This window comes from Phragmites australis, chromosome 9, assembly GCF_958298935.1.
Source record: "Phragmites australis chromosome 9, lpPhrAust1.1, whole genome shotgun sequence".
In the NCBI taxonomy this organism is placed as follows: domain Eukaryota; kingdom Viridiplantae; phylum Streptophyta; class Magnoliopsida; order Poales; family Poaceae; genus Phragmites; species Phragmites australis.
Genome location: NC_084929.1, coordinates 24,247,941 through 24,261,996, shown reverse-complemented (window position 1 = coordinate 24,261,996; position 14,056 = coordinate 24,247,941). Strand labels below are relative to the sequence as shown.

The 14,056-nt window shown below is 49.2% G+C and overlaps 1 protein-coding gene across 1 annotated transcript; it reads right to left on the bottom strand.

Moving 5' to 3' along the window:
* Nucleotides 1–8,913: 8,913 nt before the first annotated feature.
* LOC133928864 (gibberellin receptor GID1-like) lies at nt 8,914–11,753 on the bottom strand. The gene is made up of 2 exons (XM_062375364.1): nt 11,174–11,753; nt 8,914–10,661 (listed from the first exon to the last, which is right to left on the bottom strand). Exons 1-2 carry the CDS (start codon nt 11,210–11,212, stop codon nt 9,627–9,629), a joined length of 1,074 nt encoding a protein of 357 aa, XP_062231348.1. The 5' UTR covers nt 11,213–11,753; the 3' UTR covers nt 8,914–9,626.
* Between the last annotated feature and the right edge of the window lie 2,303 nt (nt 11,754–14,056).

Sequence of the window (14,056 nt, the reverse complement as noted above, 5' to 3'; positions counted from 1 at the left end):
GATCCACTGAGTAGCCTCAGGCTGGGTGTGATTGAGCCGAAGGATGGCCGTACCGCCCAAGCCTGGGCCTACGCCCTCCAGGTCCTTGCGGAGCACTTCTCTGAGCTCCCTACCACCCTGGCGTTAATGGGGCGGAGGACCTTTCACATGCGGTGAGGGAAACCACGAAGTACATCTTTCGGTGCTACCGCAGCTATGACCCTAACTTCAACCTGGACTTGGTCAAGGAAGGGGCCGCGGTTGCTGGTCCAGAAGCCGAGGAGAGACATCAACGCGAGTGCCTGGGGGCGATGGACTACGTGACATCGATCTTTCGGCTGGAGGCCACCGAGGAGTAAAAGACTCGATTGTAACCTTTGTTATGTAACATTTTTTGAATGTAGCCCCCACACCTTTGTTTCCTGACAAGATTGTGTTGTTGTGGTCGTAGAGTTCCCGGGGTGTCCGAGCCTCCCACCCGAACCGATCCGCCAACCATGCCGATTGGCCCCCTAGCCCTCATCAAATCCCCAACCATATTCGTCGACCACCCTTCCGACCGACAATCCTTGGAGGTGACGGCCAGATGTGTCCGAGGGTCCGTGGCCGAGCGGGTGAGTACTTCGAGCGACCTTCAAGGTGTGTTGTACTAACCACTCGCACTGCGTGATGGTCCTAGGTCACACCAGTAGGGTTCGTCCGGCTGACACCGATCTGGCTTATGCTCCCTTTTTTTACCAGCCTGCCGGGAGGAGTTGCTCGGGGCGAAGAGGGATCTAGAACGGGTGACAAGGGATAGCGCCCAGCAGAGGGAGGAGTTCTACGACCGCCTTCGCCACTGCCAGGAAGATTTCTATGCGGTGTGAAAGGAACTCGAGCGGCTAACCAAGGAGAGCGACGAGCGGTGAGTGGCGTTCTACAACCAACTCAGCTGAGCCTTCACCCCCTTCGACTCGTTGCTTCGGTGCGCTGGCATCTAGGTCCGTTCGACCCCTAGGAACATCGTGTTAGGTCATGTCGAGTGGTTCCTAGCAGCATCCGAGGAGGCAGGTGGGCTTGAGTAGAGGATTCGTGAGACTGTCGGAGACCATCTTTTTGAGGTCGGAGCCTCTAGCACCTGCCTAGCCCTCACCTGTGTAAGTGACCACTTCCCCGACCTGGACCTCTTGCTGGCAGTCGACACCGGTTTTGAAGGTACTCGGATGACCACGGAGGAACTCAACGCCTGGGCTGATTTATTTTTGTATGTCGTTCGTTCCTGTCTGTGGACCGTCCGGTTCAACCCCGTTAGGGGTATTTTTGGGTCCTAGGAGGAATGTCGTAGGCTTATTTGGAACCAGCCCATGGGCTTTGTAATGATAGGCATTTGGCCCTTATGTGCTTTTTCTCTGTGTTTGGATGACGAATAGTCTTCGGAGTGCCTGTATCGCTTAGGAAGGATTGCATTAAGCTGCTCGTGAGCAACATTCCTGACGCCAAGGGAGACCCTTAGCACGATGAGCCTTTCGGTGGCGACCAGCGCTCGACCTGATTTAGGACTTGCGGCAATGTGGTCGTTAACCCTCGGGCGCCTTTACCCTGTCATCGTGCGAGCAGGTTAGTTTCGGATCTCGTCTCGCCAACACGAGCGAGTGGGCTAACAAATCTCAGAATGTGGCGAGAAACCGTGTTTGTCCATGGAGTCCTGCAACATAAAGGGTTTGATTACTTTAATTTGGAAAAACTTACAAGTCATGTCCACGCTCGTCCGGAAGGTCCTGCAAAATAGTCAAACAGGCTTGTCTTTGAGCAGCCTCATACGTAGAGCTGGCGTTCCGCGAGCTGTATGCTCGGCGACCGACCACCCCGGTCAACCTGACTGCGCGAGGCCAGGAAACTGGAGGTCGTTAGTGACCTGCAACCAGTTCCGCGTGCAGTGGTCATGGCCGTGTCTGAGGTTAGGAATTTATGGCTGCTTGGGGCTTTAGAGAACGGTCCCACAGCGTCCAACCCCCAGACAGCGACAAGCCGAGAGAGTGGTCTGGTTTCAAGTGACTGGGCTGGTAGGTAGGTATTCCGGTCATGGTGCCGGCACAACTCGCACCTTTTCACCTACTCGTGAGTATTCTGGAGGGCGGTGGAAGGTTCGGCCTCCACGTCTGCCTCCGTAGGTGTTAGGGAGCGTTGTGCTCCCCCCATCCTGAGCGATGTACTTCAGTAAAGGGTCATTGATCCCTTGGTGGTAGAGGCATCCCTCTACCAATGAGGATTCTCACGGTTAGCCCGTGTGACCTTTTTTGCTGACACATCATCATCAGGAGTTGCTTGATTCTGAAGGTAGTCCGAGATCTGATCCATCTAGGTCGTACCTGAATCGAGAAGGGCGTCCACATAGTGTCCCCTCGAGGTTGACAGCACCAAGGGAGGCATTGCCTCCAAAGGTGTTGCCTCTGGTGTTCTGTTTCTAAGTGAAGCATCCCTTCCTCTTCGGCCCGAGACCGCAGCAAGTGGTCATGTGAATTTTTTTCTCAAAAACTTCGATAGGGATAGGTTCGCAAGAAGAGGCTAGACGGGCCAGCCTATCAGACAAGGAAGAAATCCTTGCGAGGGATGTGTGTAACTTCCCAGCCGATGGAGTGTTGCTCTAGCTTTCTCACTTCGGAGAGGTATGTCGCCATCGTCCGGTCCGAGCACTGAAGACCCCTTGGTGATGGGGTTTCACCTAGTAGTGAGTCCCTCATCGCTAGTAGGTGTTTCTCCCCACGTGGGCGATGCTCGTGTTCCGGTTAAGAGGCCCTCATACTCCGCTTTGCATTTAACAACTGGAAAAAAAATGGATTTGAACCATGTACCTGACGATGCATGGTCTTATGCTTGCTCCTTCCTGGTCGGGAGGAAACATGCCCCGTTAGCGACTAGTACCGCGTCCGTGACCCTTTGAAATCCTGCAAGGTAGAACAAGGATTCCCCCATTCCTGTGGGGAGTGGTTGTTACTCGTGCCCGAAGTTCGAGGTGTAGACCCTTCTATTTGTCCTGGGTTGAGCTTGCTCGGAGAAACGACACACGCGATTAGTTCCCTGATATTCTGTTGTCAGATCGAATCATACTTGCCCGATGGTTTTGGTTCACGTCACGGGGCTGGGGGTGGCAGTCCTTGCGTGGTGAGTGATCCTCCAGGTGGGGCTGCCACCGAAGAAACTCGTTCCCCTAGAGCTTGCGGTCCATGAGCTCTCCTTGGCGCCGAGAGCATGGATGCTTCAGCAGCCTCCCGGAGTCCTCGGATCCTGGTCCGATGTCCTAAGTTTGGTACATATCGGCTCCATCTGGGTCGTACCCAACGAAGAACACCTTACAGCAACTTGAATCCCGAACACGGAAACGCATCCCCTACCTAGGACGCCAAATGTCGGAGGTAAATCCCTGACAATGATTCTGAGGTGCATCGGACGATGGGTGCGTGATCTTTATTCGGGAAGCGTATGTTGGATCTGGCTGTGTGTGTGTGTGACTTAAGAACACCGGGGTTTATCCGGGTTCAGGCCCCCTTAGGGTAATAGCCCTACATCTTGTGTATTCTTCTTCTTGTTGTCTAAGTGACGTACATATGATGTTCTTGATCAACCTTCTTCTCAGCCTCTTTCGCCTCTAAGCCTCTCATTTTTCCTTCTCCCCTTTACAAGCTTGGTACTCCTCCCTTTATATATCAAAGGGAGAGAGGATTTACACGTGAGTCAAGACATGGACTGAGGCCTTGCTAGAGCTTTCCCAGCTCGGCCCATCACTACTAAGAGCAAACGTAATCATTTGCTCTACGGCGCTACAGAGCTTGTCCCAAAGCTCCACCACCTGCGTCATCCCAGTCGCCTGGACTGCCCTATCCCGTCCCACACACCGCCTGCGCATCTGCCACACGCGTCAATCCTGTCGTGTAGCTTTTAATGCTACGAGACGGGACACGTCAGCTCTACGCCGGCCATGCTTTGGACGACCCAAAAGAGGACCTGGGGAAGGAAAATACTTGATGGAAAGGCATTTATTGTGATTTAGAATGTTTAGATACATACTTGCCCTGCGACCAGAGGGGACTAGTCGCAGGGTTTGCTCCTGTGACCTGAGGACTATTCGTAGAGCTTGGTCGGAGAGCCTGGTTGCATGGTTGCTGACTGGTTGCGCGGTTGCTAACTGGTCGTATGGGAGAACCATGGTTCCAGACAAAAACGTGATATGCGGTACCTGCTGATATCTTACCGACGTGGGTCCGCCCGTGAGGGACCCCACTATTCTTTAAACCGACACGATGATTACTTGAGTTTTATCAAGTGTTGATAAGCTCAATCTTGCATGTGCATGCTCTCTTTCATTGGATGCTATAGTTTGTAAATGGGTTTTACAAATAGCTCAAGTTCATGTTCCTACTCCATGTGGTATATCACTAAGTTTGCAAATATATTTTGCAAGTTATCATAGTGAATGCTTTATAACCATTGGTCGCATGAAGCATTTAGTTTGCAAAATTTTTCAGACATTTGAGGTTCATGCAGTTTCCTTGTGGTGGATCTTTGGACTATGTTTCTAGGTTTGATCCAATGTATTTGAGATCAAGCAATCAAGTTGGATGTGTATCCATCTAAATAAGATTTTCATAGAGTCCAAGATCACCAAAATCGGACATCGGGTTCAAAAGTTTTTATTGCTTCTCTGAGTGTCAGCTGTGCTGATCTGGGAATGGCGGTCTAACCACCAAGTGTGCCGGTCTGACCACTAGAGTTTGCAGAGAACCCTCATTTTCTTGGAGAGGTTGCCAGTCTGACCACCGGAACTAACAGAGAACTTTCATTTCTGTGAAACGGTTGGCGATCTGACCAGTCTAACCATCAAAGGTGTGAAAAGGCTGTAACAACTAGTTTATAGCTGTTGGCTTGAGTGACAGTCAGATCACCAAATACAGAGGTTTGGATCATCTCAGGTATAACAACTACTTTTGGTGATGTGACCTATATATACCTCTTGTCCAGCGACTTGGAGAAACTCTCCTGCCAACATTGAGCATCCTTGATCTAAGTAAAGTCCTCCCCACACATCTATGCATAGGTTGCACATGGAGAAGGTTGTGAGTCAAGAATCAAGTGCATTTGCATTCGAGATTGAGCTTTAGGCACTTGGTGAGAGTCGAGTTCGTCTTGACTTGTTACTCTTGATGTTTGCCAATACCTAGACGATATGGTGGCGTTGTGATCCAGTGATCTTCTCAAAGAAGCTTGTGAGAAGGCTCTATGTGAATGTGAGAGGCTTTGTGCATGTCTTGCCGGAGTGGTATAGTGCAACTCTAGTGGAATCGAGGTAGTGAGTGGTTTATTGGATTAATCTGGCTCAAGATCAAGTTGCTTATGGTGTGAATTGCATACTTGATATAGGAGCAGTTAATGGCTTGAACCCACCTCAACATGGATTAGGGGAGATCGGTAAGTCTCTGAGATCACAGTAAAAAATATAGTGTCTCCTTTGTGGTTTGCATACTTTAGCTTATTTACTTTATGCGATTTACATTTCTATAATTATAGTTCCTTACATGTCAGCCTAGGTTACAAACCTTGACATAAACATAGTTTTGATCACTTTGTTGAGACATAGATTTGGGGGGTTTAGTTGTTTCGTAACCGATTGTTTTTATTCTGCATCTTTATCGGTTAAGTTGATAGATAAATTATAGAACCGACTATTCACGCCGCTCTAGTCGGCCTCCTAGATCCTATATCCACCCCTAAAAATCCAGTCGGTTCTAGATCCTTGAAACCTGGCGGGGTCTTCCGGAGATTTCTGCATAATCCCTCGTCTTGTCGTGTTTACTTCCATTTCGCAACGTGAGTCTCCTCTCAAATCCTCAGTGCGTCTTGGAAGGGGGACCCCTTTGAGCATGAAAGGGAGTGTTCTCTAGAGGGCATCTTTGTTGGTTTCCTCTATTCGTGGAGGGCTCATTGCTCTTTTGAACACGTTAGGCCGATGCTTCTATCTACTATTGGGCCCTAACTATGCACCATGTCAACTCTTTCATCCAATAGGCTCTGGCTTGACATTCCGACTCTTCTTTTGGGAGGGTTAAGAGGACGGCATTGGCACGCTCGACTTGTCGTGTCGTGGTAGAGGAAAGATGGGCACTACTGAACTGGTGTTGCAGGTAAACCATCCTTACCAGCAGGGTTTGCGGGACTTTTAGAAGCATCACTATCTTGTTGGTTCACAGTTGTAAGAATGTTAATCTCGTAATGCTCATCCTCCTCGCAAGAGAAAGATGAGGAGGAAGCATCAAAATCGGTGAATCGGGGCTCGTCCGCTAGAATTTTCTCATTGAAGCCCTCGATTCTTCCATACCTAATGCCACCGGGAGGTGGTGTAGGCTTAGTGATAGAGTGACCTAACCCCTTTCCAGCACGATCGCCTAGGTGATTGTCTTGACCAACGGACTCAAAAGTTAGCTAATCACAGGTTTCCTTCAGAGGTTGGTCGATCTCCGATAACTCATCTAGCATGGCATAGATGTCAGGTCCAAAGTCATTGTAGGATATGTTATCTGCGCCAACCATGGCTGGAGATGTGATATCTTCTGATGTTGACCGATCTACTCATATCCCCACAGAAAACGTTAGCTGTCGAGAATTTGTAGACAACTGTCAATATTTATAATGTAAGTAAAGGGATACCTGCTTGGTCGTCAAAAAGTATCGTAAAGAGAGACATAGATTTATATAGGTTCGGACCTCCGAGTGGATAATAACCCTATGTCCTATCTTTCCTTGATTAATCTTAGGATTGCAAATTACAAAGAGGGGTGTGTACGATCTAATCTTAAGAAACTAGGCAAATATCTCTGTGTTCCTACTACTAAAGCCTAAGTTGGATGAGAATAGCTTCTGCTGTGGATCTTTGACTGGTGCTGATGTTCTACCCAACTAGACTTGCTCTGATGGTTCACAACTTCACAGATCTGAAGGCACGGGTTGCTATGAGGCTTGTGCTCATATCAATCAGTGTGTCTTGGATGTACCCCTCCCCTCATTTTATGGTCAAGAGAACTCAAGCGTATCATACTCGAACTCCTCCGAGCGTAATCCTTCTAAACTGTTATTCTTCCATATATCTAGGAAACCCTTCTCGAACAGGGAATAGCTTTTCTATTCATTACGATTAACTTCTTTGTATTTTATCTTCATACTTTTCTCCGTGGTGGTCATGATATACACTGGATCGAGTAAGATACGCAAGATAATCATATACCCCTTATAGATATACAATATTTATAAAATACATAATAATAATATATCCTTTGCTACTACCTTTTGTTGTATATTTATAAAACATAGCAAAAGTATATTGTAATAAAAAATATTTTCAAGATAAATCTACCTATATTATTTTTAAATATATAAACTCGATATATAAAAATAATTTGTAATCAAAGCTTAGAATGATCGACTATAGGTGATTAAAACAACACTTATATGTGATCAGACGAAAATACTTGAATAAGATTCATGGCAGTAATTCGGCGAATGAGGTAGTACAAAATGGAAATCTTGTAGTATACTCTCTCCGGTTTTTAATACATGACATTCTGATCGGAGGTTATAGTTCAATTAAGAAAACAGGTTACGGTCATAAAGTCAATCTTGCCGTGCCCTCGGCGGCAAAAGTGACTTCTACGACGAAGACCACTCGAAATTGTAGGTATTACCAATTAATACGCAGCACGCAACTCTGAATTTACAATCTCCGGTGCCCGCCCCCACCAAGAAGCGAGTAGAAATCCACTAAAAAAACGATAGAAATTGAGCGAGCACGCACACGCCGAAGTGAGAGGCGACACCAGGCTGGCGGCGACACCAGTGGAGCGAACAAGGAGTCGGTGAGCGAGCGAGAAGCTCCAAAAACGCCCAAGCTTTGTTTGATGTGGCGGCACCGCAGAAACCGAGTAGCATCTGACAGACAGATGCCGTGCCACCACTAGAGAATAGAGATATACGAGCCGACAGGGGCGGGCGAGGAGAGCTTGCCTTTTTCGGGTGACTTGTGCCATGCCGCCTTTCCAAGCGTCAAGAAATTCAACCTGCGCTCCAGTTGTGCCGTGATTTGCTAAAGCCTTTTACTAGCAGGCGCACGAGAAAGTTTCGGCCTTTCGATGATAGGTGCCAATGCCTCTGCTCTGCTTGCTTTCAGCTTTACAGCCGTGGTCGTGGAAGCAGAACGCGAGGGGAACAGCCAAGCTTAAATGTGCCGAGCTACTCCGAGATGGTGGATTGGCAGATCTTCCCTTGAGGTAATTTTCGAATTACTAGTAGCAATTCACGAGTAATTATTGTGTTCGAAGCGCATCTTGGCGTGCAGCCACCCTGCTGAGTACTGGCTAACTTGAGCTTGTGACTTCAGCGGATCGAAGCTCGATACTCCGATGACCTGTGCGACGTCTTTCAACTACATCCAAAAAACTTGACACAAATACCATTAGCATGGTCCTGGTGCAAGGATGACACGCACACATCAGAATATAAGGTCACATTCATAACAGTAAACAGCTGATGCGGAGAACCAGGACTGAAACGAAATGAAACAGAACTGAAGCCAAATCCATCCCCAACTACTGCCACGTCCAACTAGTGTAGGATGAAATGTCAATACCCATGCACACACAGCGGAAGTAGCACAAAAATGTCACTAACAAGAGACGTGATTTAGCAGTAAGCCAGGCTCGGAAATCCCTCTTCTTATCACCGACACACACCTCCGTAACATAACTAGCAGGGCAGTGGCAGGATCCAAGTACACGCATTACACAAGTTTGGCTGTCTAACTTGCATACAAAAAGAATGACACATGGCATGAGAGGAGGAACAGCCATCACACCGAAGCACTGAAATCACATCTGCAAAATGCATCCCTCTTCACGTTCACCGACACGCATGTGGAGAAAACCAGGTATTCAAAGTACACGCATTACAACATTAGCACTTCAGCAGCATGTATACAGAAAGGGTCAGAGGACCGAGGGAAAACAAAAGAGGGGCAGGGCAGTACATCTTTTATGTCTACTAGCCTAGTTTGGAAACATCCATCGCATATTTTTGTTTCACAACATGGGTAGATAGATTGAAAATGAGCAAGAGAGGCACCATCCAATCCAGTAGATTGAGAAACTACTACATCAACACAACAACAAAAAGGGTCATCCACCTTCTTGTTGATCCATTACTGTACACTGAATGTTATATGAATTTCATCTCCTCCCCAGATAAGCAGAGAGGTCGATCCATGGCGAAATAATAAGCTTCTCTCCATCAATCAAGTCACATACCGCTGGAGGCACTCGCAATCCATGGACACAGATGAAGGATCCAAGCTTGCACCGAGCCGATCAGCAGAACGATTAGCGAAACAACTTCATCCGACGATGACGAAACAAGTCACCATCATTAGAGTGTGGAGCTCCTCTCTAGAGTGTTGAGTGCGCATGCCATGGACAGCAAATGAGTCTTGCCATCGCCGGACTTCAGATGATCCCCAAGCAGCAGAGTATAAGAGATACTATTATAAGTCAAGCTTACCATCTTGCTATAAGAAATGAAGTGTGTGTCGAGATGACAACGACGATGAGTTTGATCAGCAGCTGTGTTATGTACTAGAGGTTAGCTTTGAGGAAGTCCGAGATCTCCTCCATGACCTCGTGGTAGTGGTCCGTATTGGGCAGCAGGTAGAAGCCCACCGTCGCCTTCTCACGGTACACGAGCTTCACGTCGAGGTCGTCTTCCCGGAGGCCCTCGGCGTACGCCAGCTGCCGGTCGCAGGTGAGGTCCAGCCCCGACACGATGATGAGGCTCTTGGTGAAGGGGAGCCCCTTGAGCCGCCGCCCGTTCGGCCCGAACGGATTGCACGCCGGGTGGTCCCGGTCGGCGTCCTCGGGCAGGTACGCCTTCCAGTACCAGTCCCTGTCCTGGAGAGTAACGAAGTACTTGCCGTCCAGCCGCTGCTCCGAGTCGGTGCGCTCGCGGCCGCCGAACATGGCGTTCAGCAGGATGTTGCCGCAAATCTTGATCCCCTCGTCGGCGGCGCGGACGGCGACGTGGTGGGCGATGTTGCCGCCGGAACTGTCGCCGGAGAGGAACACGCGGAGCCGGGAGTCCTCCCCGCTGCGGAGGCACGGCTGGGACAAGGCCCACTTGAGCGCGGTCCAGCCGTCGTCGTAGGCGCACGGGTAGCGATGCTCGGGGGCGCGGCGGTAGTTGACAGACACCACGACGCCCTTGCTCAGCTTCACGAACCGGCGGCACAGGTGGTCGTAGATGGCCGTGCTGGAGGACGAGTGCGCGAAGCTGCCGCCGTGGAAGAAGAGGATGACCGGGAACGGGTCCGGGGACGGCGCGCCGGTGAGGAAGTCCAGGATGGGTAGGGTGACCGCGGCCGCGCCCTCGGCCCCGGCGCCGGCGCCGGCGCCGTTGTTAGCGACGGCGCGGTAGATGCGGACCTCGAGGCCGACGGACGAGTCGATGACGTGGTCGAACGAGGAGACGCACTCCACGGGCCGCGCGTTGGGCGGCACCCGGCGGTCGAGGAACTCGGCGAGGCCGCGGTCGAAGGTGCCGTCCGGCCGCCGGAGCATGTTGTACGACACCTTGAAGTTGGAGATGAGCACCCATGTGTTGAGCGGCACCACCGTCTGCGCACACAACAAGAAGCCAACATCAACAACAGCAGCAACAGTAAGACGACGACCTCACACATCGCAACCCCCTCCTATTCCTTTGCTGTTTCTCGCGTGGACAAGAACGCAATGCCAGCAGCGATCCTTCACCGCCGCTTGCCAGAAAAGATGCAAGCTTTCGCATGATTGATTCCTTGCCCTTGTTGGGTAACCGTATCGGCAGCATCGCCACATCCCCAGCTCCCAAAACGATGGGAGCAAGCGAGAAGGGGATAAAATTGGGATTGAGCCCAAAGGGGAAAGAAAGGCAGCGATTGACCGAGAAATCACCGGCCAGGGTGGCCCCAATCCTCCACCAAATCATAAAGCGGCAGCATAAATCAAGAGCGCGCCCCACAGAAGAACACCACGAAACGCGAAACTGAAACGAGGACCCGACGCAAGGGCGGGGTACACGCGCCGCACGGAGTTGGTACAAGAACCCGCCCAAGAAAGGAAGGGGGGAGGAAGCAGACAGGGCCGAGCACCTTGCACTCGTTGCGGTTGACCTCGTCGCTGCCGGCCATGGCGGTCAGCGCTGAGGGGGCCGGGCGCCGCTGCTCGGCTAGGCTACCGCACCACCGGCTTCAGAGGCTGCTCCTGCTGCAAGATTTCTCCCTCGGGCGACAAAGCCTTCGCCTTTGCTCACGGCATGTGCCCCTGATGCCGGGCCGCACCAAGAGCAGCCGAACGATCTCGCTCTACCGAGCCCGGCGAGGACGCGACACCCACCCGCCCCCGATCTCCCTGGGGCCAAGAACTCCCCTCGCCTCCAATCCAAATCCCCACCTCCGCCTGTAACAGCCAAGTGGGAAAGAAACAACGGTAGTGCTCGGGAGTAAGAGGAGGAGAGGAGGGCGCAGGAGAAGTCTAGAGCGATGGAGAACTAGCGCGCGGTGGTGTGTGAGGCACAAGGGGAGAGGGCACAGGAGGGGGATAATAGGGCGGACGGGGGAAGGCAGCGGACGGGCGGAGGAGACGAGTACGACAAAACCGGGCGGCTCAAAAAGTAAAGCGCCCAGCCCAACACCCCATTTCCCTAGCCAAGCTGCCAATATTTTTCTCTCCGCCCCTTTCCTCTCTCTCCTGGTCCTTCTCTCTCCTGGTTTTTGTTTATTTAATTCTTTTGGATGGTTTCGCAAGAAGGTTTGGATCGATCCGCTCCGCCCAGCCCCGTTGAGACTTCCCTTCTTGCTTTTCTTGCTCGCTTGCCTTTTCCTCCGTCGTCGTCTTCTTCTTTCAGATGTTTTTTCTTTCTTTTTGGATTGGAGCCGGAGAAGTGCGAGAACTGTTTGTACGTGGACGCTGGGACTATCCGCTGGACGTATGCGCCACTATTGCTATTGGTGAGCGCCTCGAATGCACTGGGTGCCACGTTACCTTGACACCTTCATTGTTGGTGTTTCTGCATGATATATACGAGTATACTTTCGTTGTTGAGGCATGATCTGAATTTACAAGCGAGATAACACTATTAGCATTTTTAGTAAGTAGATTAACAAAGCTACGTGGTTTGAAGATAGGACGATGAGTAGTGAACTTAGTGACGAGTTGCAGAAGATTAAATGAGAAAACTATTTCCTCGCGTGGAAATATCTATTATGCATTGTTTTCAAAAAGAAATGCCATTTGAATTATTGTTTCGTTTTGCGCTTAATCAAAACAAAAAATGATTAGGGTCTAACAAATACAAATAGATTACTGAGGCCTGCGGGAGCCAGTAAGGATAACTCTAACAGACTCCCAAAAGTCACTAAAAAGCTGATCCAGTGAGCCTTCCCAATAAGATTTATTCCTAATATTGATATACCCTTCGACAGACTCTCGATATTAATTTCATATATCATAACGGCTACATTTTTAAATGTTACCATTCAAACCGCGATATTTTCAACAAATATTTTTAAACATATAAATTATGAACAGTTATTTTTAAATGGAAATTTTTTAAACAGCTCTTCCCAACGACTATATTTGGAATGGTCATATTCCAACGGCTATGTTTCCAACCGTCATCTATCTAACGGCTATATTTCTCTAAGCCTATATATCTACACTCCCTGTTGTTTATTCTCTTGCACACCACTGCCCCCTTCAGCCTCCCACATCTATCTAACGGCTATATTCCTTTGACTTGCACACCACTGTCCCCTTCAGCCTCCCACATCTATCCAACGGCTATATTCCTTGGAGGCTATATATCTAATCTCCTTGGTGGTTCTTCTCTTGCACATCATTCCCTCCTTCAGCCTCCCACATCACAATAAGTCATTGTAGGCTTCTCATGAAGCAGGTCATGGATTCGTTGACGTCTGGCGACAATGAAGAATTCATTGTTGCTGTAGATGACCTTGCACGCAAGCAGTATCAAGTTGTCAATGCACCATGGCTTGATGGTTCAGTCCCTGGCCATCAAATCGTCAATTGCAACAGACAAGAAGGACATCGGAGGCTATTTCAAGACTATACCTCGGACGATTCTACCTACGACCTGATGTTCTTTAAGCGCGGGTTTGTAAATGAAGCCATATCTTTAGAGTTTTCTGTTGATGTTGATCGTCGTACCTACGGCTTATTCTTCGTCTCCAAACAGGTTTAGAATGAGGCGCTCTCTCTTTTCGCGTATAATGCATGCTGTAGAGCATCACGATGACAATTTTGTCCAAAGGAGAAATGCAGCTAGACAACTTGGGTTAAGTGCTTTACAGAAGATTACTGCAGCATTCATAATGCTATCTTATGGAGTTTCGACGGATACTATTGATGCACAGGTTCGTATTGCAGAAAGTACCATTATAGAGAGTCTGAGAAGGTTTGTCAAAGTTGTTATTGATGTATTTGGGGATGAGTATTTGAAACACCAAATGAGAATGATACTGCTAGACTACTTATAATAGGGGAGGAAAGAAGTTTTCTGGGTATGCTGGGTGCATAGATTGCATGCATTAGAAGTGAAAGAATTGCCCCACGGCATGGCAAGGTATGTATACCGGCCATGTGTGTGAGCTCACAATCATTCTAGAAGCCATTGCATCAAAAGATCTATGGATTTAGCATGTTTTTTTGGATTACCCGGATCTCACAATGATATCAATGAGCTTCAACGTTCCGCACTCTTTGCGAAGTTAGCAGAAGGGAAAGCTCCAAAGGTGAACTACACCGTTAATGGTCACAATTATACAATGGGATATTATCTTGCTGACGGTATCTATCCTCCATGGGCCACCTTTGTGAAGACCATTCAGAAGCCACAAGGCAATAAGAGAAAATATTTTGCCAAAGCACAAGAAGCAGTTAGGAAGGATGTGGAACGAGCTTTTGGAGTTCTACAATCTTGTTTCGCCATTGTACGTGGTCTTGCTCGTTTTTGG

Excerpts from the sequence above, each read along its gene's own strand:
- LOC133928864 (XM_062375364.1), bottom strand. The coding sequence starts at position 11,212 with ATGGCCGGCAGCGACGAGGTCAACCGCAACGAGTGCAAG. Across the intron at positions 10,662-11,173 it reads TCAACCGCAACGAGTGCAAG|ACGGTGGTGCCGCTCAACAC; the intron begins GTGCTCGGCCCT and ends TTGTGTGCGCAG.